At 40.9% G+C, this 27,694-nt stretch overlaps 1 protein-coding gene across 1 annotated transcript in view; it reads right to left on the bottom strand.

Moving 5' to 3' along the window:
* KPNA3 (karyopherin subunit alpha 3) overlaps nt 1-23,983 on the bottom strand; it is a 105,467-nt gene extending 81,484 nt beyond the window's left edge. Inside the window, exon 1 of the mRNA XM_049646882.1 lies at nt 23,821-23,983. Coding sequence (XP_049502839.1) covers nt 23,821-23,889 — 69 coding nt within the window. The 5' untranslated portion in view covers nt 23,890-23,983. The remainder of the gene's footprint in view (nt 1-23,820) is intronic.
* Nucleotides 23,984-27,694: the final 3,711 nt, after the last annotated feature.

Raw genomic sequence — 27,694 nt, 5'->3', positions numbered from 1 at the left:
ATAGTCTATGTATTTTCTCCCTCTATCTTCCAAATCTAGATTAACTTAGCTCCAATGCTCTCAAATATCCCACTTTCTCAGTTTCAAACACTCAAAATAGAGAAAAGTATGTTTGCATTAGTCCTACATTCACAAAATTTAGAAAACAAAACCAAACATCCAGCCCTTACAGAACTTTAACATCAAGTATGAATTCCTTTATTTCTAGCAAAAACAATGTTTCCAAAACTCAATGCATAACTGAAAACCACGCTGCTGCCACCAGCCACAGTCCAAACTGTTAACTGTAACTGTAAACTGTCCAAAGGGAGTAAGGAAGCATTTCATTTATTTTTTTAAATATAATTTATTGTCAAATTGGCTAACATACATGAGGAAACATTTTAAACTATTGTCACTCTTACTGAATTTCAGCCAATGAGAATATATTTTCATATGGGAGTAAATTTGCATCTTACCACTAAAGAGTGTGATAACACTAATTGGGATTTACTAATTTATAAACTTTTGCCCTAAAATTTGTGAATATATCTAAATGCTAAAATTTTCTCATTAGAACCATGATTTATATTTTCATCTTCTCTTGCTCTTTAAAATATATTTAATTTTTAAATAAAAGCAGAATAGAAGTATAATAAGTGAATAATTAACTACTAATATGAATTAGTATACAAATTAATGTTATACAGCACTAATCCCAAAATATTCTATCCACTGCCTATGTTTTTGTTTAAAACACCAAATGCTCCCTTCATAAGTTTACAAGAATTGAAATTATACCATGCATACTTTCAGACCACAATGCTATGAAGCTTGAAATCAACCACAGGAAAAAGTCTGGAAAACCTCCAAAAGCATGGAGGTTAAAGAACACCCTACTAACGAATGAGTGGGTCAACCAGAAAATTAGAGAAGAAATTAAAAAATATATGGAAACAAACGAAAATGGAAATACAACAATCCAAACGCTTTGGGACGCAGCGAGGCAGTCCTGAGAGGAAAATACATTGCAATCCAGGCCTATCTCAAGCAACAAGAAAAATCCCAAATACAAAATCTAACAGCACACCTAAAGGAAATAGAAGCAGAACAGCAAAGGCAGCCTAAACCCAGCAGAAGAAGAGAAATAATAAAGATCAGAGCAGAAATAAACAATATAGAATCTAAAAAAACTGTACAGCAGATCAACGAAACCAAGAGTTGGTTTTTTGAAAAAATAAACAAAATTGACAAACCTCTAGCCAGGCTTCTCAAAAAGAAAAGGGAGATGACCCAAATAGATAAAATCATGAATGAAAATGGAATTATTACAACCAATCCTTCAGAGATACAAACAATTAGCAGGGAATACTATGAAAAATTATATGCCAACAAATTGGACAACCTGGAAGAAATGGACAAATTCCTAAACACCCACACTCTTCCAAAACTCAATCAGGAGGAAATAGAAAGCTTGAACAGACCCATAACCAGTGAAGAAATTGAATCGGTTATCAAAAATCTCCCAACAAATAAGAGTCCAGGACCAGATGGCTTCCCAGGGGAGTTCTACCAGACGTTTAAAGCAGAGATAATACCTATCCTTCTCAAGCTATTCCAAGAAATAGAAAGGGAAGGAAAACTTCCAGACTCATTCTATGAAGCCAGTATTACTTCAGTTCCTAAACCAGACAGAGACCCAGTAAAAAAAAGAGAACTACAGGCCAATATCCCTGATGAATATGGATGCAAAAATTCTCAATAAGATACTAGCAAATCGAATTCAACAGCATATAAAAAGAATCATTCACCATGATCAAGTGGGATTCATTCCTGGGATGCAGGGCTGGTTCAACATTCGCAAATCAATCAACATGATACATCACATTAACAAAAAAAAAGAGAAGAACCAGATGATTCTGTCAATCGATGCAGAAAGGACTTTGACAAAATCCAGCACCCTTTCTTAATAAAAACCCTTGAGAAAGTCGGGATAGAAGGAACATACTTAAAGATCATAAAAGCCATTTATGAAAAGCCCACAGCTAACATCATCCTCAATGGGGAAAAACTGAGAGCTTTTTCCCTGAGATCAGGAACACGACAGGGATGCCCACTTTCACCGCTGTTGTTTAATATAGTGTTGGAAGTTCTAGCATCAGCAATCAGACAAGAAAAGGAAATCAAAGGCATCAAAATTGGCAAAGATGAAGTCAAGCTTTCGCTTTTTGCAGATGACATGATATTATACATGGAAAATCCGATAGACTCCACCAAAAGTCTGCTAGAACTGATACATGAATTCAGCAAAGTTGCAGGATACAAAATCAATGCACAGAAATCAGTTGCATTCTCATACACTAACAATGAAGCAACAGAAAGACAAATAAAGAAACTGATACCATTCACAACTGCACTAAGAAGCATAAAATACCTAGGAATAAATCTAACCAAAGATGTAAAAGATCTGTATGCTGAAAACTATAGAAAGCTTATGAAGGTAATTGAAGAAGATATAAAGAAATGGAAAGACATTCCCTGCTCATGGATTGGAAGAATAAATATTGTCAAAATGTCAATACTACCCAAAGCTATCTACACATTCAATGCAATCCCAATCAAAATTGCACCAGCATTCTTCTCAAAACTAGAACAAGCCATCCTAAAATTCATATGGAACCACAAAAGGCCCCGAATAGCCAAAGTAATTTTGAAGAAGAAGACCAAAGCAGGAGGCATCACAATCCCAGACTTTAGCCTCTACTACAAAGCTGTAATCATCAAGACAGCATGGTATTGGCACAAAAACAGACACATAGACCAATGGAATAGAATAGAAACCCCAGAACTAGACCCACAAACGTATGGCCAACTCATCTTTGACAAAGCAGGAAAGAACATCCAATGGAAAAAAGACAGTCTCTTTAACAAATGGTGCTGGGACAACTGGACAGCAACATGCAGAAGGATGAACCTAGACCACTTTCTTACACCATTCACAAAAGCAAACTCAAAATGGATAAAGGACCTGAATGTGAGACAGGAAACCATCAAAACCCTAGAGGAGAAAGCAGGAAAAGACCTCTCTGACCTCAGTCGTAGCAATCTCTTACTCGACACATCCCCAAAGGCAAGGGAATTAAAAGCAAAAATGAATTACTGGGACCTTATGAAGATAAAAAGCTTCTGCACAGCAAAGGAAACAACCAACAAAACGAAAAGGCAACCAACGGAATGGGAAAAGATATTTGCAAAGGACATATCGGACAAAGGGCTAGTATCCAAAATCTATAAAGAGCTCACCAAACTCCACACCCGAAAAACAAATAACCCAGTGAAGAAATGGGCAGAAAACATGAATAGACACTTCTCTAAAGAAGACATCCGGATGGCCAACAGGCACATGAAAAGATGCTCAACGTCGCTCCTTATCAGGGAAATACAAATCAAAACCACACTCAGATATCACCTCACGCCAGTCAGAGTGGCCAAAATGAACAAATCAGGAGACTATAGATGCTGGAGAGGATGTGGAGAAACGGGAACCCTCTTGCACTGTTGGTGGGAATGCAAACTGGTGCAGCCGCTCTGGAAAGCAGTGTGGAGGTTCCTCAGAAAATTAAAAATAGACCTACCCTATGACCCAGCAATAGCACTGCTAGGAATTTACCCAAGGGATACAGGAGTACTGATGCATAGGGGCACTTGTACCCCAATGTGTATAGCAGCACTCTCAACAATAGCCAAAGTATGGAAAGAACCTAAATGTCCATCAACTGATGAATGGATAAAGAAATTGTGGTTTATATACACAATGGAGTACTACATGGCAATGAGAAAGAATAAAATATGGCCCTTTGTAGCAACGTGGATGGAATTGGAGAGTGTGATGCTAAGTGAAATAAGCCATACAGAGAAAGACAGATACCATATGGTTTCACTCTTATGTGGATCCTGAGAAACTTAACAGAAACCCATAGGGGAGGGGAAGAAAGAAAAAAAAAAAAGAGGTTAGAGTGGGAGAGAACCAAAGCATAAGAGACTGTTAAAAACTGAGAACAAACTGAGGGTTGATGGGGGGTGGGAGGGAGGGGAGGGTGGGTGATGGGTATTGAGGAGGGCACCTTTTGGGATGAGCACTGGGTGTTGTATGGAAACCAATCTGACAATAAAATTCATATATTAAAAAAATAAATAAATAAATAAATAAATAAATAAAAACTGAGAACAAACAGGGTTGATGGGGGGTGGGGGGGGTGGCAGGGAGGGGAGGGTGGGGGATGGGTATTGAGGAGGGCACCTTTTGGGATGAGCACTGGGTGTTGTATGGAAACCAATTTGACAATAAATTTCATATATTGGAAAAAAAAATAGAAAATAAAAAAATAAAACACCAAATGCTAAAGTCATTAAAATTTTGTTTTTACGAAGTATTTTTTTGTTTTTTGTTTTGTTTTTACAAAGTATTTTTAAAAAAACCTCAATAAATGTTCCTAATTATACCTTATTCTAAAATCAAGATACATAGGGCACCTGGGTGGCTCAGTTGGTTAAGTGTCCAATTTTGGCTCAGGTCATGATCTCATGGCTCATGAGTTCAAGCCCCGCATAGGGCTCTTAACTGACCGGTCAGTGCCTGGAGCCTGCTACGGATTCTGTGTCCTCCTCTCTCTCTGCCCCTCCCCTGCTCATGCTGTCTCTCTCTCAAAAACAAATGAATATTAAAAAAAGGTTTTTTTAAACCAAGATACATTTGTATGACAGTGATGGGACTAAATTCAAGTTAGCAAAATTAGGTTCAAATTTACAAAAAAGGTACTAACTGTGTAGTCTGTGGCTCTCTGCTGAGATTAACACTGTATAACACTTAGTTTGTAGGTTGTTTCTCTATCACGTGTTTGCATCTCTACCGTCTATAACCCAATACCTAGCTAACGTGATCATCCTTCTCAGGCTACCTAACTCCTTTTCACTTGCACATTTGAATTCTGAGAGGAAGATGCAGATACTATCCAACCTCTAATTATTTAAATGCCTGTCCAGCTACCTTCCTCCATACTCTGTTCAGCTTTCTACTGGTCTCTCTACTGTTACCTTAAATACAGAAAAATGACAACAGTGTCTACCTTAACACCTTCTGTATACATTATAAAGACATTCAGATCAGCTGGATCTTTACCGGCTTTGCTATTCTGAGATAGGGAATGCAAAGAAAGAATATAGTGTTTCAACATAGGAAGGTCCATCGCACAAATTCATTGCTGTCCCATTTGATCCCTCTATAATTCTAATGCTTCTACATTTGATAATAAAATTTTCTGTTGTGTAAGTTTTCTTAACAGTCAAGGTATAAAAAACTGGAATACATAAAACTGTTTCAAAGACACATACAGTGTTTTAATACCTTTCTAATAATGTATAGCATTCATTAGTGATTTTCATTTTAAAAAGTAAAAGAGGGGCGCCTGGGTGGCTCAGTAGGTTGGGATCTGACTTTGGCTCTGGTCATGATCTCACGGCTCATGAGCCGGAGCCCCACATTGGGCTCTGTGCTGACAGCTAGGAGCCTGGAGCCTGCTTCAGATTCTGTGTCGCCCTTTCTCTCTGCCCCACACCAGCTCATGCTCTGTCTCTCTCTCTCTCTCTTTCAAAAATAAACATTAGAAATAATAATAATAATAAAATAAAAAGTGAAAAGAAAAATTACTATCAAAATATTGCAAATATGGAGTCACCTTTATTTCCATAAAGTGTAACAATTTCTACACTATTTTTATAAAACTTAACTACACATTATCACCAACCTATTCTGAGTAAGGTAAGATTATTCTCTTATTTCTTTTTAGCTGGAGAGTAGAGAAGGCAAAATTATTTAAAATATTATTTATTAATTTACTATGTCATACCCAACCCCAAACAACTGCTCAAGAAGGTTCTTTTGGGTCTGTAAATGTGTGGAATAGCAGGTATTTTTACTTTGAAATTTCATATCAAAAGTACATTTTTATCCTCAGCAATCAGACAACACAAAGGAATAAAAGGCATCCAAATCGGCAAGGAAGAAGTCAAATTTTCACTCTTCACAGATGACATGATACTCTTTACGGAAAACCCAAAAGATGCGACCAAAAAACCTCTAGAGCTGATCCATGAATTCAGCAAAGTCGCAGGATATAAAATCAATGCACAGAAATCGGTTGCATTTCAATACACCAACAATGAGGCAACAGAAAGAGAAATCAAGGAATTGATCCCATTTATAATTGCACCAAAAACCATAAAATACCTAGGAATAAACCTAACTAAAGAGGTGAAAAATCTATACACTGAAAACTATAGAAAGCTTGTAGAAGAAATTGAAGACACACAAAAAATGGAAAAATATTCCATGCTCATGGACTGGAAGAACAAATATTGTTAAAATTTCAATACTACCCAAAGCAATCTACATATTCAATGCAATCTCTATCAAAATAACACCAGCATCCTTCACAGAGCTAGAACAAACAGTCTTAAAATTTGTATGGAACCAGAAAAGACCCTGAATAGCCAAAGTAATCCTGAAAAAGAAAACCAAAGCTGGATCCATCACAATGCCTGATTTCAAGATATATTACAAACCTATAATCATCAAGACAATACGGTACTGGCACAAAAACAGACATTTAGATCAATGGAATGGAATAGAGAACCCAGAAATGGACCCACAAAACATATGGCCAACTAATCTTTGACAAAGCAGGAAAGAATATCCAATGGAATAAAGCCAGTCTCTTCAGTAAGTGGTGCTGGGAAAACTGGACAGCAACATGCAGAAAAATGAACCTGGACCACTTTCTTACACCATACCCCAAAATAAACTCAAAATGGATGAAAGACCTAAATGTAAGACAGGAAGCCATCAAAATCCTCGAGGAGAAAGCAGGCAAAACCAACTTTGACCTCAGCCGCAGCAACTTCTTACTCAACACATCTCCAGAGGCAAGAAAAACAAAAGCAAAAGTGAACTACTGGGACCACATCAAGATAAAAAGATTCTGCACAGTGAAGGAAACAATTAGCAAAACTAAAAGGCAACCAATGGAATGGGAGAAGATATATGCAAATGACATACCAGATAAAGGGTTAGTATTCAAAATCTATAAAGAACTTAACAAACTCAACACCCAAAAAACAAATTATCCAGTGATGAAATAGGCAAAAGACACGAATAGGCACTTTTCCAAAGAAGACATCCAGATGGCTAACAGACACATGAAAAAATGTTGAACATCACTCATCATCACGGAAATGCAAATCAAAACCACAATGAGATATCACCTCACACCTGTCAGAATGGCTAAAATTAACAACTCAGGCAACAAAAGATGTTGGCGAGAATGCCGAGAAAGGGTATCTCTTTTGCACTTCTGATGGGAATGCAAACTGGTGCAGCTACTCTGGAAAACAGTAATGAGGTTCCTCAAGAAATTAAAAATAGAGCTACCCTATAACACAGCAATTGCACTACTAGGTATTTATCCAAGGGATCAGGTGTGCTGCTTCGAAAGGGCACATGCACCCCAATATTTACAGCAGCACTATCGACAATAGCCAAAATATGGAAAGAGTCCAAATGTCCAATGACAGACGAATGAAGAAAGAAGATATGGTATATATATGTGTGTGTGTGTGTGTGTGTGTGTGTGTGTGTGTGTATACACATACATACAATGGAGTATATTACTCCGCAATCAAAAAGAATGAAATGTTGCCATTCGCAACTACATGGATGGAACTAGAGGGTATTATGCTAAGCAAAATTTGTCAGAGAAAGACAAATATCACATGCCTTCACTCATGTAGAATTTAAAAGACAAACAATGAATATAAGGGAAGGGAAACAAAAATAATATAAAAACAGGGAGGAGGACAAAACATAAGAGACTCAAATACAGAGAAGAAACTAAGGGTTGCTGGAAGGGTTATGGATGGGGGGATGGGCTAAATGAGTAAGGGACATTAAGGAAGGCACCTGCTGGGATGAGCACTGGGTGTTATACATAGGGGATGAATCATTGGAATCTACTCCTGAAATCATTATTGCACTATATATGCTAACTTAGACGTAAATTAAAAACAAAAACAAAAACAAATTGAGATGTGTGATAAGTATAATCATGGATTTAGAAGACTTAGTATAAAAAAGAGAATGTGGGGGCGCCTGGGTGGCTCAGTCGGTTGAGCGTCCGACTTCGGCTCAGGTCACGATCTCACGGTCCGTGAGTTCGAGCCCCGCGTCGGGCTCTGGGCTGATGGCTCAGAGCCTGGAGCCTGCTTCCGATTCTGTGTGTCTCTCTCTCTCTGACCCTCCCCCGTTCATGCTCTGTCTCTGTCTCAAAAATAAATAAACGTTAAAAAAATTAAAAAAAAAAAAAAGAATGTGAAATATTTCATTAATAATCATTTTATATGTATTAGATGTTGAATTGATAAAAGTCTGGATACACTGAATTAAATTAAAACAGGCTAATAAAGATTTTAAAAAGTATATTTTTAATGGGTAATGATGCAAGTATCATTTGGGGGGTTTTAAGTAGTATAATACTACATGTTTTACTATGATATTGTGACTTATAATAAATATATAATTACTCTTCATCTAGGTGTTCCTGGCACACAGCTCCAAAAACCCTTAGACTTTACTAAGGGTTGACAAATATAAAGGTGTCTTTTATTATATTACTGAAGTGACTTTTGTAAAGCCCCCCTAGGTCACCTAAGGACGGGAATTGGTTGCCAGGTGAAACAACTATGTGATTAAAGGGCTAAAACTTTTGGTACCATCCCCACCCCAACCTTCAGAGAGGGGAGAAGGGCTGGAGATTGACATCAGTAACCAATGACCAATGCTTTAATCAAGCATGCCTCATAAAAACCCAAAAAGACCAGTGCAGAGAACGTCCTGGCTGGTGAAAACATGGAGGTAACAGGTAGAGTGGTACTCTCCAAGAGAGAGCATCTCTTCCATCTGGCTGATCCTGAAATATCCTTTTATAATAAACTGGTAATCTAGTAAGTAAAACATTTCTCTGGGTCTTGTGAGTCACTCCAGCAAATTAAACAGGAGGAAGAGGTTGTAGGAACCACCAATCTATAGCTGGGAGATCAGAAGCAGGGTGGGAGGCAAGAGGTCTTGTAGAAGTAAGCCCTTAACCTATGGAATCTGATGCTACCTCCAGGTATATGACATCAGAATTGAATTGAAATGTAGGACACCCAGCTCGTGTGGGAGAACTGCTTGGTGTGGGGGAAACAAACACTCACAAGTTAGAATAGGTATCAGAATCGACTTAACTTTTAGCACATATGTTAAAACACTCACATATAAAAGATGATGTCTGGAATTTGCTTCAAAAAAATCCAGGGAAAGATGGGAATGGGTAGAGATATAAATGAACAAGACTAGCCATAAATTATAACTGTTTTTTTTTTTAAATTTTTTTAACGTTTATTTATTTTTGAGACAGAGGGAGACAGAGCATGAACGGGGGAGGGTCAGAGAGAGAGGGAGACACAGAATCTGAAACAGGCTCCAGGCTCTGAGCTGTCAGCACAGAGCCCGACACGGGGCTCGACCGCGAGATCATGACCTGAGCCGAAGTCGGACGCTTAACCGACTGAGCCACCCAGGCGCCCCTATAACTGGTTTTAAATGGTACATGGTAGTTCAATATATCATTCTCTGTGCTTTTGTGTATGTTTGTAAGTTTTCTAAAATATAGGGTTTGGCATCTTAAATGTGCTGTGTTAAATAACACAAGTACTGGAATAAAAAAAAAACAAAAAACTGGTTACCAACTGGTAAGTGGTGAGTGGCCAACATTCATTATTTTTCTATGTCCTCAGTTTCCACATCTGTGGAAAAAAGAGTCTGAACTCATTAAATCCTGACATTTCTGCTAGTTCAATTTTTTTTTATGATTCAATTGAGTATGACCTCTACACTCTGAATTTTGTTTACCAATTCTAACTATAATCTAAAATGCATTTACAGCTAAATTTGATATATATAATCAACTGAAAATTGTCTACAACTGTGACCAAAATAACATTATAGTCTTACCTCAGCTGGGCCAGTGTTCCTAGGCATTATGTTCCCCAAATATTCTGCATTTCCAGAAACACCTTTTCTTCATGTACTCTCTTAGACCCCTTTATTCTCTACAACTAATGACGCCAAATAAAATAGGGCCCATTAACCATAATGTGTTCCAGTTTCCCTACACTACTTCAGCCCATCCTCACTCCCGTCGCTTCTCCAAAGTCCTTTCCACCCGATGCCCTTCAAAATCTAACCACAACTTCTATCTCTTACTTCACCTCCCTGACAGCTCTCCACTTAGTCTTGGCACAATCATTTATTCCTTTTCTAGCCAGCTCCTTAACTCTTTTGCTCCGGCTCCTTCCATTTAGCCTACAAACAACAGCCAATTCCATTCTTCTAAACAAATAAAAAACAACAAAATGCCTTCTTTTAACCCTACTTCCTCCTCCTGCTAACCTGTGGCCCCTCCTTCCCATGGGTGTCAAATTTTTAAATTGAGTTTCTACTGACCAGTTCTACTACCTGAACTGCAATTCACTTCTCACTCCATCATAATCTAGCTGCCAGCCTCCTCCACTCTGGGTTTTCCACTTCTGCCTGGCCCCCAATTGCCAAATATAATGAAAGGCTTACTTCAGGTCTTTATACATCTCTTCTCTGCAGCACTGATATTGCAACTACTGCTTCTCCTTCAGGAAACTTTCCCCCCTCCCCTAAGTTTTAATACGCTACTTTGTTGTAAGCTTCTTACAGACTCATTCTTCAGTGGCATTTTTACTAGTGCCCTAAAATGATGTACTTCCTTGGGTTCTTCCTTCCCCTAGTCCTTTTTTCTTCTTTTTTAATTTTAGAAAGAGAGAGAGAGAGAAAGATACAGCAAGGGAGATGGGGGGAGGGAGGGAGGGAGAGAGAGAAATCCAAGCAGGCACCACCCCTGAGCATGGAGGGGCTTCATCCTATGACTCTGAGCCAAAATCAAGAATCAGAAGCTCCACCGACTGAGTCACCTAGGTGACCCCCTTTTTTGTTCTTATACCTAGGAACTCTCATCTATATTATCATCTTAATCACTCTAATCATTGCTTGAACTATTTTCCAAATCTTCACTACTGGCCATATCATCCTAGGATAAGGTTAGGCAAACTACACCCTGTGAGCCAAATCCAGCCTGCCACCTGATTTTATAAATAAAGCTTCATTGGAACAGTGGCACCCATCTGTTTGCCTAGTGTCTATGGCTGCTTTCATGCTCACAGCAGAGATGAACAGTTGTGACATAAATAGTATGGGCCTCAAAGCGTGAAATATTTAACCTTTTGAGAATATTATGACCCTTTACAAAAAAGAAAAAAGTTTGCTAACCTCTGTTCTAGAAGGTAACATATGCCAAATAAGCAGTCTTGGTAACTTTTCCTGCCGTTGGACCCCAATGCTGTTAGACCATCCATCTCTGAGTCGCCTGAGTTTTCTAACTGTTCCTTTGAAGCTCCCTTCTCACCTTCATCAATCTCCTATGGTGCAACCAAAGCAACAGTTTTAAATGCACAAAACCCACCTTCCTACTTAAAACTTTCCCCATAGGAGAGGTCTTTCACAATCTGGCCCCTGCCTATCCTATCCAACTTTCCAATCACTCCGCCTATAAGAAATACTGATTTACATTATTTCCCAGAACAAGTCATGCTGTCTCTTACCCCTAAGTCCACCTAAGATATACTACCAAAGAAATATCTATACATTTTTCTAGTTTCAGCCTAAGCACAATCTCCATGAAGCCTTCTGATGCTCACCCATGCGGATTCTTTCCCTATGTGTCCACTGTTCTCTCAACGTATTTCCACTGTAGTATTTATTTGCTTTAAATCACATCCCTAGTAATCTACACACTCCCTGAGCAGGGACCCTGAGGCAGAGTAGAAAATGGTTATTAAGGGAAGAGAGTTTTAAAGTAGGAAATCTAGGACTGAATTCCAGTTCTGCCTCCTCCTCGTTGCATGTTCTTAAGCAAATTACTTAACTCATTTTCTTCACCTGAATAACAGCAATTGTGAGAATTACTTAATATTATTCTTAGCAGCACAATGCCTTGCTCATAGTAAGTGCTCAACAATTATTGGTTATTATTACTTTCATTGTCTTATCTCTCATACTTAGTTCAGAATTCAGATAACTGTTGAGAGAAATAACTGAAGCAAGCTAGTTCTGCACACATTATTTTCAGCTGCATACCGGATATTTCCATCTGAACAACATTTGGTTCCCCAAACTCATTATCTTTAGTCCCAACTGTTTCAATTAGAGTAAAGCGGCCAACTTATGAAGGTCTGCCTAGGATTTTACTGGTTTGAATACTCAAAGTCCTGTGTCCTGAGAACTCCCTCAGTTCTGGGCAAACCAGGATAGTTGATCATCTTAAATTAGTTATGTTGCAAACCATAAAAACAGACTTGAGTTTAGTCTGAGAAACAAAGGGAGGGGAGGGGTGCAGGTGAATTTACTGGAAGAATAAAGAACAATTCACAGAACCAAAGGAAAAGCTGTGGAATCTGATGAAAAACTCAGGATGAAAGCAACGCCACAGATCTAGGTGGCAGGAATTAAAGAAAGATTTCTTTACAGTACTTCTGCCAAAATGAATCACTTAGGTCCCAGTGTCAGCTCATTTAAGATTTAAATGCCAGGGACAGCATTTGAATGGCCTTCTTTTTATTAACCAGAAAGATTAAGGCACTTTAATTAACCAAAGGAGGCAGAAGCACTTAGATCAAAAATCTCACCAAAAGATATCCAATGGCAGAAGAGTAGCTTCCAAAGAAAGGTCAATCAGAATGAGGTTTCCAAAAGAAGGGAATGTATGTAAGGTCACCACATCAACTGCTGCTTGAACACACCACACCTTTAATACTCTATGACACAGTCACTGTTATTCATGTTATTTTTCTTTTTGTCTTGGCAAACTCCTATTCATTCTTCAAGACCCAGCTCAAGTATGATCTTCCGTGTAACTTAATTCAATTTTCCCAGGTATAGTCACTCGCTTTCTTCATGCTTTCATAGTACTTTGCAAATTATGTACCTATTTCATAGAATGAGCTCTGTACTAAGTACAGCTGACCCTTGAATAACATGGGTTTGAACTATGCAGATCTACTTATACACAAATTTTTTACAGTACAGTACTGTAAATGTATTTTCTATTTTTTGTGATTTTATCAATAACATTATCTTTTCTGTAGCTTACTTTATCGTAAGAACACACTATATAATACATATACAAAATGCATGTTAGTTGACTGTTTATGTTATTGGTCAGGCTTCCAGTTAACAGTACAGTATCTGTAGTTAAGTGTTTGGGGAATCAAAAGTTATATGTGGGCACCCCTAACCCCCATGTTGCTTAAGAGTCCACTGTATATACTTAGGTATCAGTCTCTCACACTAAACTAGCAAGGACAAAGTTATTTATATTTACTATTTGGGGTATTAACACTGCCTGTCTGGCCCATGGCAAATGCTTCATAAGTGTTTAATACATCTATTATCCAAGTCACTGGGATATATGAAACATTAAATTAAAAAGGAAGAGTGGAGCTACTACAGGTAAACAAGCTGACAATATCAAAGAGAAAGCCGACAAATTCTGCAAGGGTAGGACAGGCAAAAGAATTATGAAGAGCAAAAATCCCATAAGCACAAAAATTAAGGATAAAATTCTGACAAATCTAAGAACCTGAAGGCATTACTTATGTAACAGCAAAAACGGATACCCATATGCATAAATGTGATTCTCAAGAAACAAGAAAATAACTAAATTATATTCTATTTAAGAAGGCAGAAAAATGTATAGGCATTTTCAGAAACAGTGACTTTTTTGGGGGCTCCATGCCCAAAGTGGCACTCGAACTCACAACTCTGAGATCAAGAGTCACGTGCTCCACCCACTGAGTCAGACAAGCACCCCAAACACTGACATTTCAAATAAAAGAAAATTTGGTATGTAAACAAGTAAACTTAAAGCCCAGAAAACCCAACCATTTAGAAAGATTAATTCCAAGTAAATATAGTCATGATTTATTTTACCATACTTTAACTTTTTTTTTTTTTAAGGTTTATTCATTTTTCAGAGACAGAGCATAAGGTGGGGGAGAGGGGCAGAGAGAGAGAGGGAGGCACAGAATCTGAAGCAGGCTCCAGGATCCCAGCTGTCAGCACAGAGTCCGACGCGGGGCTCGAACTCACAGACCATGAGATCATAACCTGAGCTGAAGTCGGACGCTCAAACGACTGAGCCACCCAGGTGCCCCAACCATACTTTAACTCTTAGTGGTGATATCCCAGGCTGTGACAAATTTTTCTTAATAGCAAAACTGCCACAAAGTACAGCTATATCTTCCCTACATTTTTACTATTGCTTTATCTTCAAAGTAAAGGAACAGAGGCTTGGAAATGAGAACACAGCAAAACCTTACGCTGAGATATCAAAGTCAAGTTAGGAACAGTGTCAGTCATGGAAAGAGAAAATGCCACTGACTTTGAAGTTAGATTTTCCAAATACATCTTCTAACTCCTTGCTGGATACCAAGAAGTCAGTTTATTCTTTTTCACTTCAAATATTACCCAGTCTATATCACACTTCACCCAAATAACTAAAATTCATTTCACCAAATGCAGTGAGTTTGACATTGTAACATTAAACTATTTTTTATCTGAACTATCTTTATCTATTCTTTATCATCTGAACCTTCTGATCAATCTTACCATCACTACTGGGATATATTCTGAAGTACACAGCATCACCAATGGAAGTATTTTTTTTTTTAATCAAAAATGCTTAAACTGAAGATAATCATGCTTCTAAAACTAACCTCCAGTTTACAGAAAATCCAGACGGTGGCAAGAAATAGGAGGAACAAGTTAAGCAACACCACAAAGAAACAGACAAATCCAGTAATTAGGACATTTTATTAGGCTGAACCATATGTAATTGCTGATACTTGGCTCATACTTTGAACCTCCCAAATGAAAATTTCATGTGGTTCAACTTAATACAAGAAAACTGACCTGATTTCTTCAACAAATTAACAGCATTTATAAAATGGTGGGGGACAACAGCCTAAAGGTAGAAGCTACCATTCATCAATGGGTGAATGGGCAAAATATGGTACCTGCATACAACGGAATATTATTCAGCCATAAAAAGAAACAAAATTCTGACACATGCTACAACACAGATGCGCTTCGAAGACATTATGCTGAGAGAAATAAGCCAGTCAAATAAGCCAGACAAATATTGTATGATTCTACTTATAAGAGCTTCCTAGAGTAGTCAAATTCATAAAGAAAGACAATAGAAGGAAGGTTGCCAAGGGCTGGAGAAAGAGGGAATGCAAAATTATTATTTAATAGGTACAGAGTTTCAGTTACAAAAGATGAAAAGTTCTGGATATAGGACAGTGATGATTATTACACAACAATGTGAATGTACTTAATGTCACAGAACTATACACTTAAAGTAGTTAAAATAATAAATTTTATGTTATGTTTATTTACTATAAAAAAATGGTGGGAGAAGCCTATTGTAGATTGAAGGAGATTTAAGAAACATAACCAAGTATGATCTGATCTTGTTTAATCCTGACCAAATGACCAAATGTTTAAAAAAGAAAAAAAATCAGGGACAACTAGGGAAATTTAAATGTGGACTAGATTAGATGTTATTACGTCAGGGTGATACAGTGTTTATGTAAGAATATATTATTTTTAGAGAAGTAGCCTTAAGTCTTTAGGAGTAAAATGTCATGGTGTCTATTATACATATAGAGGAAAAAGATGAAACAAAGACAGCAAACTGTGACTTATTAAATCTAAGTAATGTGCATATGGGATTAATTATACTATTCTCTCCACTTTCCTAATTATTAGAACATTTCTGGGGCACCTGGGTGGCTCAGTTGGTTAAGCGTCCAACTTTGGCTCAGGTCATGATCTCAAGGTTTGTGGGTTCAAGCCCCGCATCAGGCTCTGTGCTGACAACTCAGAGCCTGGAGCAAGCTTTGGATTGTGTCTCCCTCTCTCTCTTCCCCTCCCCCACTCGCGCTCTGTCTCTCAAAAATGAACAAACGTTAAAAAAAAAATTTTTTTTAATTATTAAAAAAAGAACATTTCTATAATTAAAGTAAGAAAAATTTAAAAATTATTTAACTATGCAGGTCTCTCAATCTCCCAACACTTTACCTATCATAATAAAAAGTTTGAACTTGATTTAGAAAGCAACAGGAAAAGGCACAAAAGATTAAAAGTTTCAGTTCAGGGGCGCCTGGGTGGCTCAGTCGGTTGAGCATCTGACTTCGACTCAGGTCATGATCCCGTGGTTCATGAGTTCAAGCCTCACGTAGGGCTCTGTGCCGACAGCTCAGAGCCTGGAGCCTGTTTCGGATTCTGTGTCTCTCTCTCTCTCTCTCTGCCCCTTGCCTGCTCACGCTTTGTCTCTCTCAAAAATAAACATTAAAAAAATAAAAAATAAATAAAAAATAAAAGTTTCAGTTCAAAAATGTATTTTAAGAAAATTATTGTGTTCGTAGTACCTAGTATGGATACATTCATTCAAGAAGTGTTTTAGTGCTTACTTTGTTCCAGCCACTGCACTAAGATGTAGGCAAAGGAGATATACAGTCTATGTGCTCAGAAAGCTCACGATCTAGTTGGAGAAAGAGATAAAACATAATTGAAATATATTAACCATAACTGCATATGAGAAAGATCTATTCAGGAGCGAAGAATGGTACCTAACTCAACCTGGGAAGATGGGGGAGATTCAGAAGATTTCTGATAAGAGCTAAACCCAGAGTTGAGCATTTAAAGAGGGGTAGGAATTAGTCAGGCAACAGGAGGCAGGGAAGGATATTCCAGTCAGCAGGATAGCCCTGAGAATAGAAATAGCATTGGCAAGCAGGGGAGGGCGGGATTCCAGATTATGTATAAGCATATAAGACGCTCAGTGTTGCTAGAGCTTGAAGGGGCAGGGAAGGAGAGAGGAAGGAAAAGCTGAACCTGGAAAAAATAATCAGGTATGAGACTCACTGAAAGATCTCATGAACTGGAGAAAGAACATTAATCACTTTGGGGGCAATTCTTAAATTGCCAGATGATAAGTATTAAGGCTTAAAGTCGGCTGGAGGCAGTGAATACAGAGGCAGGGCCAAAATCCAGAAACAGCACAGAGATTCAAGCTACATGACTGGCATCTGACTGAATGTGGAAGATGAGGAAGGAGTCCAAGAAGCCTCTCAAGTTTCAAGTTCAGGTCACAGTGAGGGTGATGATGCCATAAACAGAGAAAAGAAAAAAAAGGCAGAACATAGCTTTAAACACTCTGAGCTTAAGAAGCTGATGTGATGCTCATGTGATTAATTTCCAGCAGATGCCTAAAACAGATTTAAGTCCCCCACACTGAAGTGATAGTTAAAACTAAGGGAGATGCTTGATGTGGGCAAGAAAAGCAGTCAATAGAGAAGAGAGTCACAGACAAAATCCCAAGACGTGCCTACAGTCAATACATAGGAAGAAGAGTTGGCAAAATCAACCAAAAAGGAGTAATCATTGAGGCAGAAGGACAAGGAGAGACTGTATACCCCGTTAGTGAATTCAAGAAGAGAGAAGTATAACCTATCTGCTCTATGATACGTAGATTCCTGAAAAACTTCATGTTCTGTAAAATTAAGAAAAAAGAGGGAACTACATCAAGAAGGGTAGGGCAATAAGCACCTTAAGACAGAACATAGTCAACCTATGGAGTCTAGAGGCAGAATATGGGGGAAGGGGCAATGTGCATACTCTCCGACTTGCTGTGTTCAACTGTGTCTGTACTTCACGTGTTTATGTTCGATTGCTGTTACTTGGGAGCGTGAAACAGTTAACATGCTGGTGAAAAATCAACTCCGAAATCAAATATGAACCAACATGAATTCTGCATTAACTAACATCATTCTTCTTTACAATTCAAGTATGAATTAGTTCATGTTGCAGAAACACATTATAACAGAAGAGGCTGGCAAAGGAGGGCTAGGCAACAGTATCAATGCCATGGTGTCAACACCAGAAGGAATATCGGCATCTTAGGATAATATTGTTAGTTTCGCTCCCAAATATAGAGGTTTTTCAGATATGCTATCTAGTCTCTCTTCTCAGAATATTCCTTAAATTTTATATACTGGTCACTACGTGACAACTCACAGCCCAAGGTCTTTACCTTCAGTGGGCTTACAGAGCCCACATACAGAGAACTTGTTGTAGCCACAGCAATTTAACCCAAAGAGGTAAAGGAAAATTCACGTAGGAAAGCATTAGAGAGAAGAAAAACCCTAGGGACTGATAGTACTTACCATGTTATTGGTGAGTCAGGAAAGGCCCTATGGAGAACTTCTGAAAGGTTTTTTTTGAAGTAGGATGACATGTGCGGCAGAATTACAATCTTGGTGTTCCAGAGATATATAGAAAGGAGTCTGAGTGAGGAAAGAGTTTGCCAGAGTGAGCCCCAGTAAACAGCAAAAGAAGGTATGTTCAGAAGGCATGGAGGTATGTGCAAAGGCCTGGAGAAGAAATCACACTGGTCACTCCACCATCTCAAACGTGTGATCACAGCTGGCACAAAAGAGACCTAAGGAACTATGTGTGGCATCTTAAGGACTTTTAATTTTATCCTGAAGGCAATGGCAATGATCTTACCAAGAAAGTAACACAAAAGGATTTCAGAAAGACCAACTCACAAGATACAATGGGAAGGGAAGATACTGGTGACAGGGAAACCAGGTGCACGAGCATACTTACACAGGTGAGAATAACAGCGGCCCAAACTGGGGCAGCTGTAGAAAGGTCGGCATCAAAGGCAAAAGTAGGAGGGCTCTTCAGATAACTGACTAATAGGAAAAGGGAAGAGAAGGGAGTCCGGGAGATTTTAAGCTTGAGCAATTCGGCAGTAGCACTTACCAACAGAGGCTCCAGAGAGACAGAAGTGAGTTTGGTAATGCTGGTCAAATTTGCGGATGAGAAAATTTATATTATCCTCAGTATTAGAAACTTAAACATAAGTTTTAAGTGTTAAGTCCAAGGATATGGGTTATTTTTTGGTGAAACCGACTAACTAGTTCCTCACTAATAAGGAAACTTTGCAAGAGTACAAAGAAAAAAAAGCAAATAAATTAAATGATAGATAAGATATCAAAAATTTTTATTAGCAAGGTTTTAAAATACCAAATCAGGAATTTCTAGGATATAGCCAAGATTTCTTAAATACTTTCCTCATTAATTAACTTTCAGAGGTTATTTCCTACAATTCAGGTCTGAGGCTCCTTGCAGTGGGAAGACAGTACAGTGAGCAAGAGTTCTGGCTTTCATGTCATCTGCTTCACTGTAAGTCCAGGTCCTGCCACCCCTGATGACTTAGGGCTAGTTACTTACGAATCGTACGTCTCAAGTTTCCTCAGCGGTAAATATGGATAATAATAGTATATACTTCACTGGATCGTTGTGAAAACTAATCCATACAAAATACTTGGTACAGGTAAACTGCAAACAGTAAGTGTTAAGATTTTAAAAATAATTGTTATTAGTTATTGTTACTGATAAAAATATTACATTCTTGAGGTATACAGGAGCAAGAAAAAGCAAAGTTGACTTGAGTGGCATTTACCAGAGTGTTTGATTTATAAGTACTCATTAAATGGAACGTTTCCATTTCATGCACTTTTCTGTAAGTATATTTGAAAAGTTTTAAATACTTTTTTAAAAGGGAAAAAAAGCCTAAGAACAATGTCTTCTATAAAAAGGTCTGGTATTAAAATACCCATTCCAGGGGCGCCTGGATGGCTCAGTCGGTTGGGCATCTGATTTTGGCTCAGGTCATAATCTCACGGTTGGTGAGTCCCAGCCCCGCATCAGGCTCTGTGCTGACAGCTCAGAGCCTGGAGCCTGCTTCAGATTCTGTGTCTCCCTCACTCTCTGCCCCTTCCCTGCTCGTGCTCTGTCTCTCTCTCTCAAAAGTAAACATTAACAATTAAAAAACAACAACAACAACACCCATTCCAGACCAAATGAGGATAAATTAAGTTTCCTTTTCACAATGTACTCCCTAGTTTTAGCTACAAAATCCATTCCCCCCACCCAAGCTCCAAACTGCTATCTGGAATAATTACTCTTCCCCTATCTGTATCTGTAGACCTCAAGATAACTTTCATCCCCTTTCTCCACTATGAGCTTTCCACAGAAGAGGAAGAGAAAGGAACAGGAGGAGGAAGTTCAAATCCTCATTCCATCCCCAATCTTGATTTTTTTTTAATTTATTTTTTTTAATTTTTTTAACCTTTATTTATTTTTGAGGCAGAGAGAGACAGAGCATGAACAGGGGAGGGTCAAACAGAGAGGGAGACACAGAATCTGAAACAGGCTCCAGACTCTGAGCTGTCAGCACAGAGCCGGATGAGGGGCTTGAACTCATGGACCGTGAGATCATAACCTGAGCAGAAGTCGGACGCTTAACCGACTGAGCCACCCAGGCACCCCTGCCAATCTTGATTTTTTTTTGAAAATTCCTCTTGACATACAGGATAAGAGCATTATTCCTCCAGAACTAATTCTAAATATTACTGCCAGTCATCTTATTCCACTGCTCTAATCATGTTGTACCTTCTCACTTTATTCTGGAATAAACTCCTTCAGATCTCTCTATCAGGAACTGTCCAAGTAACTCTTTGCCGCAAATACAGTCTCAGACCACCATGGGCCATCTGGAAGTCTCATCTCTTCACTCCCTAATCTAATCGCTCTTCTTTCTCACCTGGGTCTTTATTCACTAATTTCTTTCGCTCCCTGTTCAAGTTCAGCACATACTTCCTATAAAATCCACCAACCTCTTTTCTGTAAAGCCACTCCCGACTGAATGACTATGAAATTGCTCTCCTCCTCAGCCCTCTCCCCACTCACAACTTCCTGTTAGTGGAACAGGTATAACTTACTCCCTTAGAAAATGTGTATTTTATACTTGTACCTAGCATCTTATTTGTGTATCAGCTGGTTGTACACTTTACAAAGTTTTATCTTTCATCTATCCTATATGTGAAAAGGTAGGAGTATCACATCAGAGCGCATCTCACTGTTTTGAAACAGCCTGATAATCACAACTACTTAGTCACAAAGCTCAGTTGTAGTGTAAGTTTCTGATTTAACACAGTTTCTAATGGATACAACTAAATTAGAACCAGCGTCTAGTCTTGGTTGTACCTAAGTCCACAACAAAGGCACTTACCAGGTTTGATCCCTGATCAGTTTACCCTTCAGTCACATCCCCAGCAATTCTACTGCACTCTGTCAGGACTGTTCAACTACTGTCCAACTATTCCTCCCACAGGCCTACAAAGCCCCTTCGTTTTGCCCTCCCTTTTCCTGCATTTTGCCAGGCCAACTTTCCTTCATCTTTCAGGATTAGTTTACTCCAATTCATCCACTATGAATCAACCATAACATCTCCCTTGACTGCTCAGCCTCAAGTTAGAATTTTCTCAAAATATACTTATTGATGTACTGCATTGTAATCATCAGTTTACTTTACCATTATTCCCACTGAACTGTAAACTCCTTGAGGTACAGACTGAATTTTACTCTCTTTTGTATACCCAAGACCTAACATTGTCAGACATCCAACAATTAGTGAAGGAATGCTCATACCCACTTTGTGACCTTGTATGCGCTACGTAAGCACTCTCACATTTCCTCATATAAAGTACTTTCCTCCTGAAAGTGGGGATAATGCTATAACTAGTTCATATGTCGTTATAAGGTATTAAGTGTCATGAAGCTCCCAGTATAGTGTCTGCCGCATAGACCTATCATTTGAATGTCTGCTATGTCATGCCTTAGTTACTCTAACGTATCCTGGGAAATGTAATATTGTGACCAATATTTTCAGGCTGAAGGCTGAGAAACCATGCCTCTTTTTCATGCATCTGGAAGTCATTAATTACATTCTGATGATCAGCAAATATTTACTGTGCACCTATTATGTGCAGGAGTCCTTACTAGGTAGCACTGAGTTCCCAGATAATAATATAGGCAAAAAAGAAAACAAAAACCTGCACCAATATCCAAGAGAGGAAACAATGTTGTTAGTTCTTCTGTACAAACAACATGGTCATTTTTAAAACTAGTAAGTTTTGCTTTATAATAGTGGTAAGCTTCAAGAAAGATGGGAAAAGTTCAAAATTAACTCCTATCATCAAGTGGACCAATTAAGGAGGCAGTTCCAAAATTTCTTGTTGCTATTCCTAAGTTTCACTTTTGCTTACAAGTATTTCCCACAGAAGAAATTTAACCATGACAAGGATAGAGATAGATGACCTTTATTTGTCTTATTCAAACGGGAACTCCACAGAATTTCCTTAGGTTTGCTCCAATTAGTTTTAATTTTGTAGCTCTGAAAAATGGCCTGAGTTTTGTGTTTCTCTACAAAACAGAACGCTGAATGTTTCCCCACCACGTTCTCTAAGACAGGATAAAATGCGCACATCTTCGTCACCTTGGCCCTTTATCAAGAATTACAAAACTGCGAATCATGTCACCTAGTATTAGAAAAGGAGGCTGTGGACTTAAAACCACGTTCTCCCTAACAAATCCAGAGGTCAGAGTTCCAGGGAAGTTTGTGCAGTATACTACAATGCTTTCAGTAGCTGCAGAGAGACCTCTAGCGCTGCCTCAGTAAGCCGAGTTTGCAAATAGTACCTGCTAATGTCACCTTAATGAGACAATGGCAACATGCTGTGTAGCAACGAACTAAGTGACCACGATGTTTACAGTTTTGCAACCACTTGGAAATTCTACCAGCTTGAAGCAAGAGACATATACAAGGCCGTATGAACCTATGTATCCGATTTATTTCGGTAAAGCATGTCAAAGAAATTATTATCCTATGCACAATCCCACTACAAGAAAGGCTAAGAAAACAGGTCCTGTGAGCGGAGGTCGGAACAACGTCTCTTCCAAAGCCTCAACACAATAGATGGTAAACTATTGTCCACCTCCAGCTTGCTCCAAATGCCAGCAGTAAGAGGAGTATGAGCTAGAACAGCTTAGCACGACCGGTCCAAAGGACAGCACTGGAATATGAGAAAATGGTCCTGGCGCATCCTACCCTCCCCCATCCACCACCCTCAAACAAGTCAGTTACCCGGCTGGTCCCCACCCCCCTCTGCGGGCCGCCACCGCCCGCCTGGGCCCCGCTCGCACAAGCTATGCGCGGGGACCGGCACGGCGCCGGCTCCATGTGCGGCAGCGCGGGAGGCACCGAGGGGGCCGTGCCGGGAGGGAGGCTGCACGGGCAGCCGGCGCGAGTCGCCGCCGCCCCCTCCGCGGTGCGGTCGACGGACCAGGGTGGCAGCATCCCCGGCCCGCGAGGCGCCGGCCCGCGGACCCCGCCTCAGCTCCACATCCCTTCCTCGCCGACAGCAGGCCGCGCCCGCGTGACGGGGCCGAAAACCCCGGCATTTCCCGGTCCCCGCGCCGGCAGCTCCAGAGGGCGGGTGCAGCCCGGCCCGCGGTCCCGTCGCCCGCTCCGCCCAGCCGGGGCCGCGGTGACTAGAGGCGGCGGCCAACTCCGACCCACCGCGAGAACCAGCCCGGCGCCGGCCCCCCGCCCCTCCCCGCCGCCGAGGGGCCGGCGCGGCCAGCCGGGTGAGCCGGGAGGGCCCAGACCGCGGAAGCACACTCACTTCCACATCGCGGCCCTTGTTCTTAAAGCTCTTGATGCGGTGGTTCTCCAAGCCCGGGTTCTCGGCCATGGCTGCGCGCGGCTCCGGCGGCGGCTACTCCTGCGGCTGCGGCGGCGGCGGCGAGTCTCGGCGCGGGAGGGGGAGGTGGGGGAGGGCGGGAGGGGATGGGAGGGGGAGGGGGAGAGGAGAGCACGTTCCGTGACGCCTCCGAGCGCGAGGTGGCAGCAGCGCCGGGGGAGGCGCAGGCCGACTGCCGGGCGGGGCGGGGAGGGAATGGCGCTGAGGAGTCGCGCGCGCCCGGCAAGCTGGGGTCACGTGACCGGGGCGGCCACCAGCCTGGACGCTTGCCGGACCGTTCTGGGGATGATCCCCGCCCCTACCCCCAGCAAGGCCTCCCCACAACCCCTCGAGGATGCAAGTCATGTGCCAGCAATGGAGCCGATTGAACGGCTTTTACTTCCTCCGACACGCCGGGCTGCGGGCGGAAACTACAGTTCCCAGCATGCCAGGTACAGCGGGGGTAATTCTTCTGGCCTTGACAGAACGGGAAGAATGCCGGGAACCCTATCTGCGCGGCTTTGGGTGCAGCGCGCTCCTTGCGCCTGGGCGTGATGCCCCGCCCCCAAGGCCGCCTCTGGGCGGGCAAGTGGGAGGAGCTCGCCAGGAGATGGCACCTTGCACCCTATGGGAGGGAGGGGGCGGGGTTTCCTGGGAGGTGCACCTCGCACTCAGCAGCCTAGGAAATTAGAAACCGATCGATGGTTTGTGCTTCGCTTCCTTGATTCTTCGGGGTCTCCTGGAATAGCAGCCACTCTCATTTGCTGCCCCTTTGCTCTGCTTTGGTTTTATAAATAGCAGTTATTTCCATCCGAAACATACATATGGGATGTATGTGTTTACGTGTGTGCTACCTGGCTTACCGCACTGGAATTAAGCTCAATGAGAGCAGGGACTTTTGTTGGTTTACTGCTGAATTCCTCGCTTCAAAACAGGGCTTGACACGTCGTGAATACTCAATAAATACTGGAACAAATTAGCACTTTAGCGTCGTCTTTCGGTTTCTTCATCATCCTCCCTCCCAAGCCCAGTTCTGCAACCTTCACTCTGGCACTTGTGCATTTCCGTGTCCCCAGCACCTCTTGTTCCACCGCCACACACAATCTTCTCAGCTCTCAGGGAGCCGTCAAATTCTGATCTGCAGACTCTCCTTCAAGCTAGCATCTCCCCTTAGCGTCATCGGAGGAATGATTAAAGGAAATTTGGACAATAACTCTAACAGAAAGTTGCTTTCTGGAGCAGTTGGGTTTCTCTGATTGTATGTGAATTAATCCGTTTCAGAATCAATGGCAGATATAAGCAGATATACGATATTATAGTACAATTCAAATGACACTAAGGTCATTCAAAGGTTGGTAGATACATAACCCTAAAGAAATTAGAAGACTTTTTTGAAAGTATAAAGGCCTTAAAGATCCCATGGTCCAGAGGTCATGAATTCAGAAGCCTTACAATGTCCGTGGCATTTGAGCTTTGAGTGGTGGGATGTGGCCCGTTGATAAGCACAGGCCCATTTAAAGACTTCAGACCACTGTTGGCCAATCTTGCCGAAGCTTCAGTTTTTCAAGGAAAACTAAAAGGCTGTGTTTTTTCCTTCGTTTTAAAATGTCAAATTGTATTTTTTTTTAATGTTTATTTATTTTTGAGAGAGAGACAGAGTGTGAAGGGGGGAGGGGCAGAGAGGGAGGGAGACACAGAATCTGAAGCGGGCTTCGGGCTCTGAGCTGTCAGCACAGAGCCTGATGCCGGGCTGGAACTCATGAACTGAGAGACCATGACCTGACCATGATGCTTAACCGACTGAGCCACCCAGGCGCCCCTTTAATTTGTATTTTTAAATGCACTTCAGTGAATCAATCACTTGAGAATTCCAGGCCCTCACTTTATAGTATCTGATCCTAATGCAACTACTCATCGAAGGGAAACAACAACAACACCTAAAATTTAGAATGAAAAAACTACTTCAACTCTAGTTCTTAAGGCAATAGATGTGTGCGCTTGCCAGACTCCCTGACTGGAAGAGAAACATCTAGACTGCCATTCTATTTCTATTATGATTTATCAAGACATTTTCTTTAAAGGTAACTTTACCCCCTTCCATCATTTCTCTTCACCCTACTTGCTGTCATTAAGTGTGTAAGTCTTTCATCATTTTATTTTTCCTAAATGTTTACTTATTTTTGAGAGAGAGAGAAGCAGAGTGTGAGCAGGGGAGGGGCAGAGAGAGAGGGAGATACAGAATCTGAAGCAGGCTTCAGGCTCTGAGGTGTCAGCACAGAGCCCGACACGGGGCTCGAACTCACAAACTGTAAGATCGTGACCTGAGCCGAAGTCAGATGCTTAACCAACTAAGCCACCCAGGCGCCCTAATCTTTCATCATTTTAGAATTTTAAACATACATCATGAGCACATACTATGTGTCATTCATTCCACTAACACTAGGATATATTTGTAAAAAGACAGCCTGGTTCCTGCCTCTACACAGCTTCATGTCTATCAGAGGAGACGGACAATAAAACAAGTTTTCACCCAAAAAGTGTGGTGGTTGTCAAGAAAGGGGAAGGAAGCTCAAGGCTCACAGCAGAGAGATCTTTATAACCTGCTGATTCTGAAGATTCCTAACATATGAGGGTAGGATCACAAATGGAGGTCTGTATATCACATATCTAAATATTTACAAGTTATAAGTCAAGCTTACAAACTTATATAAAATAAAATATATTCTAACACTTGATATTGACATGTGCACTTTCTTTACAACCTAGAAGCCTGAATTTAAAGTTTAAACTTAAATTTCTCGACTTCTTGGACTTCTGCTTCAGAATGTGGTGGTGCAAGGCTGGCTGGAAGCCAGCCCCCCACCCAATTTTTGTTTCCCTTCTTTTCCATGTCCTGGCTCCATCCTACACTGGAGTAGACCCTAAGTACATTTGTGCATACCCCTACCCACGAAGTTCAAGTTCTGCCACTCACCCCCAAAGCTTTATTTACACCCCCCTACCTACCTAGAGAGATGGCCCTTGGCTATTGCTCAGGCCTGGAGTGTGCAAAGTAGTGGCATTGTGTACCCACATGAAGGCAGACCCAGGATAGAGGCCTGGGGAGGCCCTGGAAGCAGGTTTGGCCATTTGAGCAGGGAATCCCAGGGACCTGTTACCCAGGGCTGGATCTAGAAGCACCGGTTCCAGTGAGCATGACCCCTTGGCCCCATGGACGAGGTAGTGCAGGGAGGGGTGCAGAAGAGAGCCAGAGTGAGGTCCTCTAAAAGACAGAGTCCAGAGCAGGGGCCTCTCTTGCCTGGGTCTAACTCAGTCATTTCTACTCTTTGCCATTATCCGTAGCAACTTAAACATCAATACTCTGGCCCCAGAATCTCTCCATATTCTTAATTCCACCAGGTGTCTACCACTTGCAGCTCCCACCAGGCCTTGGAGCACTTCATCTCTGGGAAATTACTAGAGCCAGTGACTCAAATTTGGTGCTTCCCCTCGCTAGCACTGTCTCCTCTTTTCCCTCACTCTAGTTTTCTCCGTTGCCCTAAAACTTTTCCTGACAAGTCTTCTTTTAAATGATTTTATTTTCCAAAGGCATTTTGAGTGTTTACCACATAGCAGGCATTGTTGTCATCAGACACACAATAAGGGGGGGGGGGGGCGCGGAGCAGAGCAGACTCAGGAAGGAAGAGCCCTCTGCCTGGGTGGTCACTCACACTCTCCTTCTTCCTCTGACTCACCACCCACCTTCTCAGTGGACAGTCAGGTGGCGATACACAGACTGCAACACAAGCACAGCTAATCCGGAAGGGAGCTCATGGTT

This window comes from Panthera uncia (assembly GCF_023721935.1).
Source record: "Panthera uncia isolate 11264 chromosome A1 unlocalized genomic scaffold, Puncia_PCG_1.0 HiC_scaffold_16, whole genome shotgun sequence".
Classification (NCBI taxonomy): Eukaryota; Metazoa; Chordata; class Mammalia; order Carnivora; family Felidae; genus Panthera; species Panthera uncia.
This window is presented reverse-complemented; position numbering and strand designations above follow the sequence as displayed.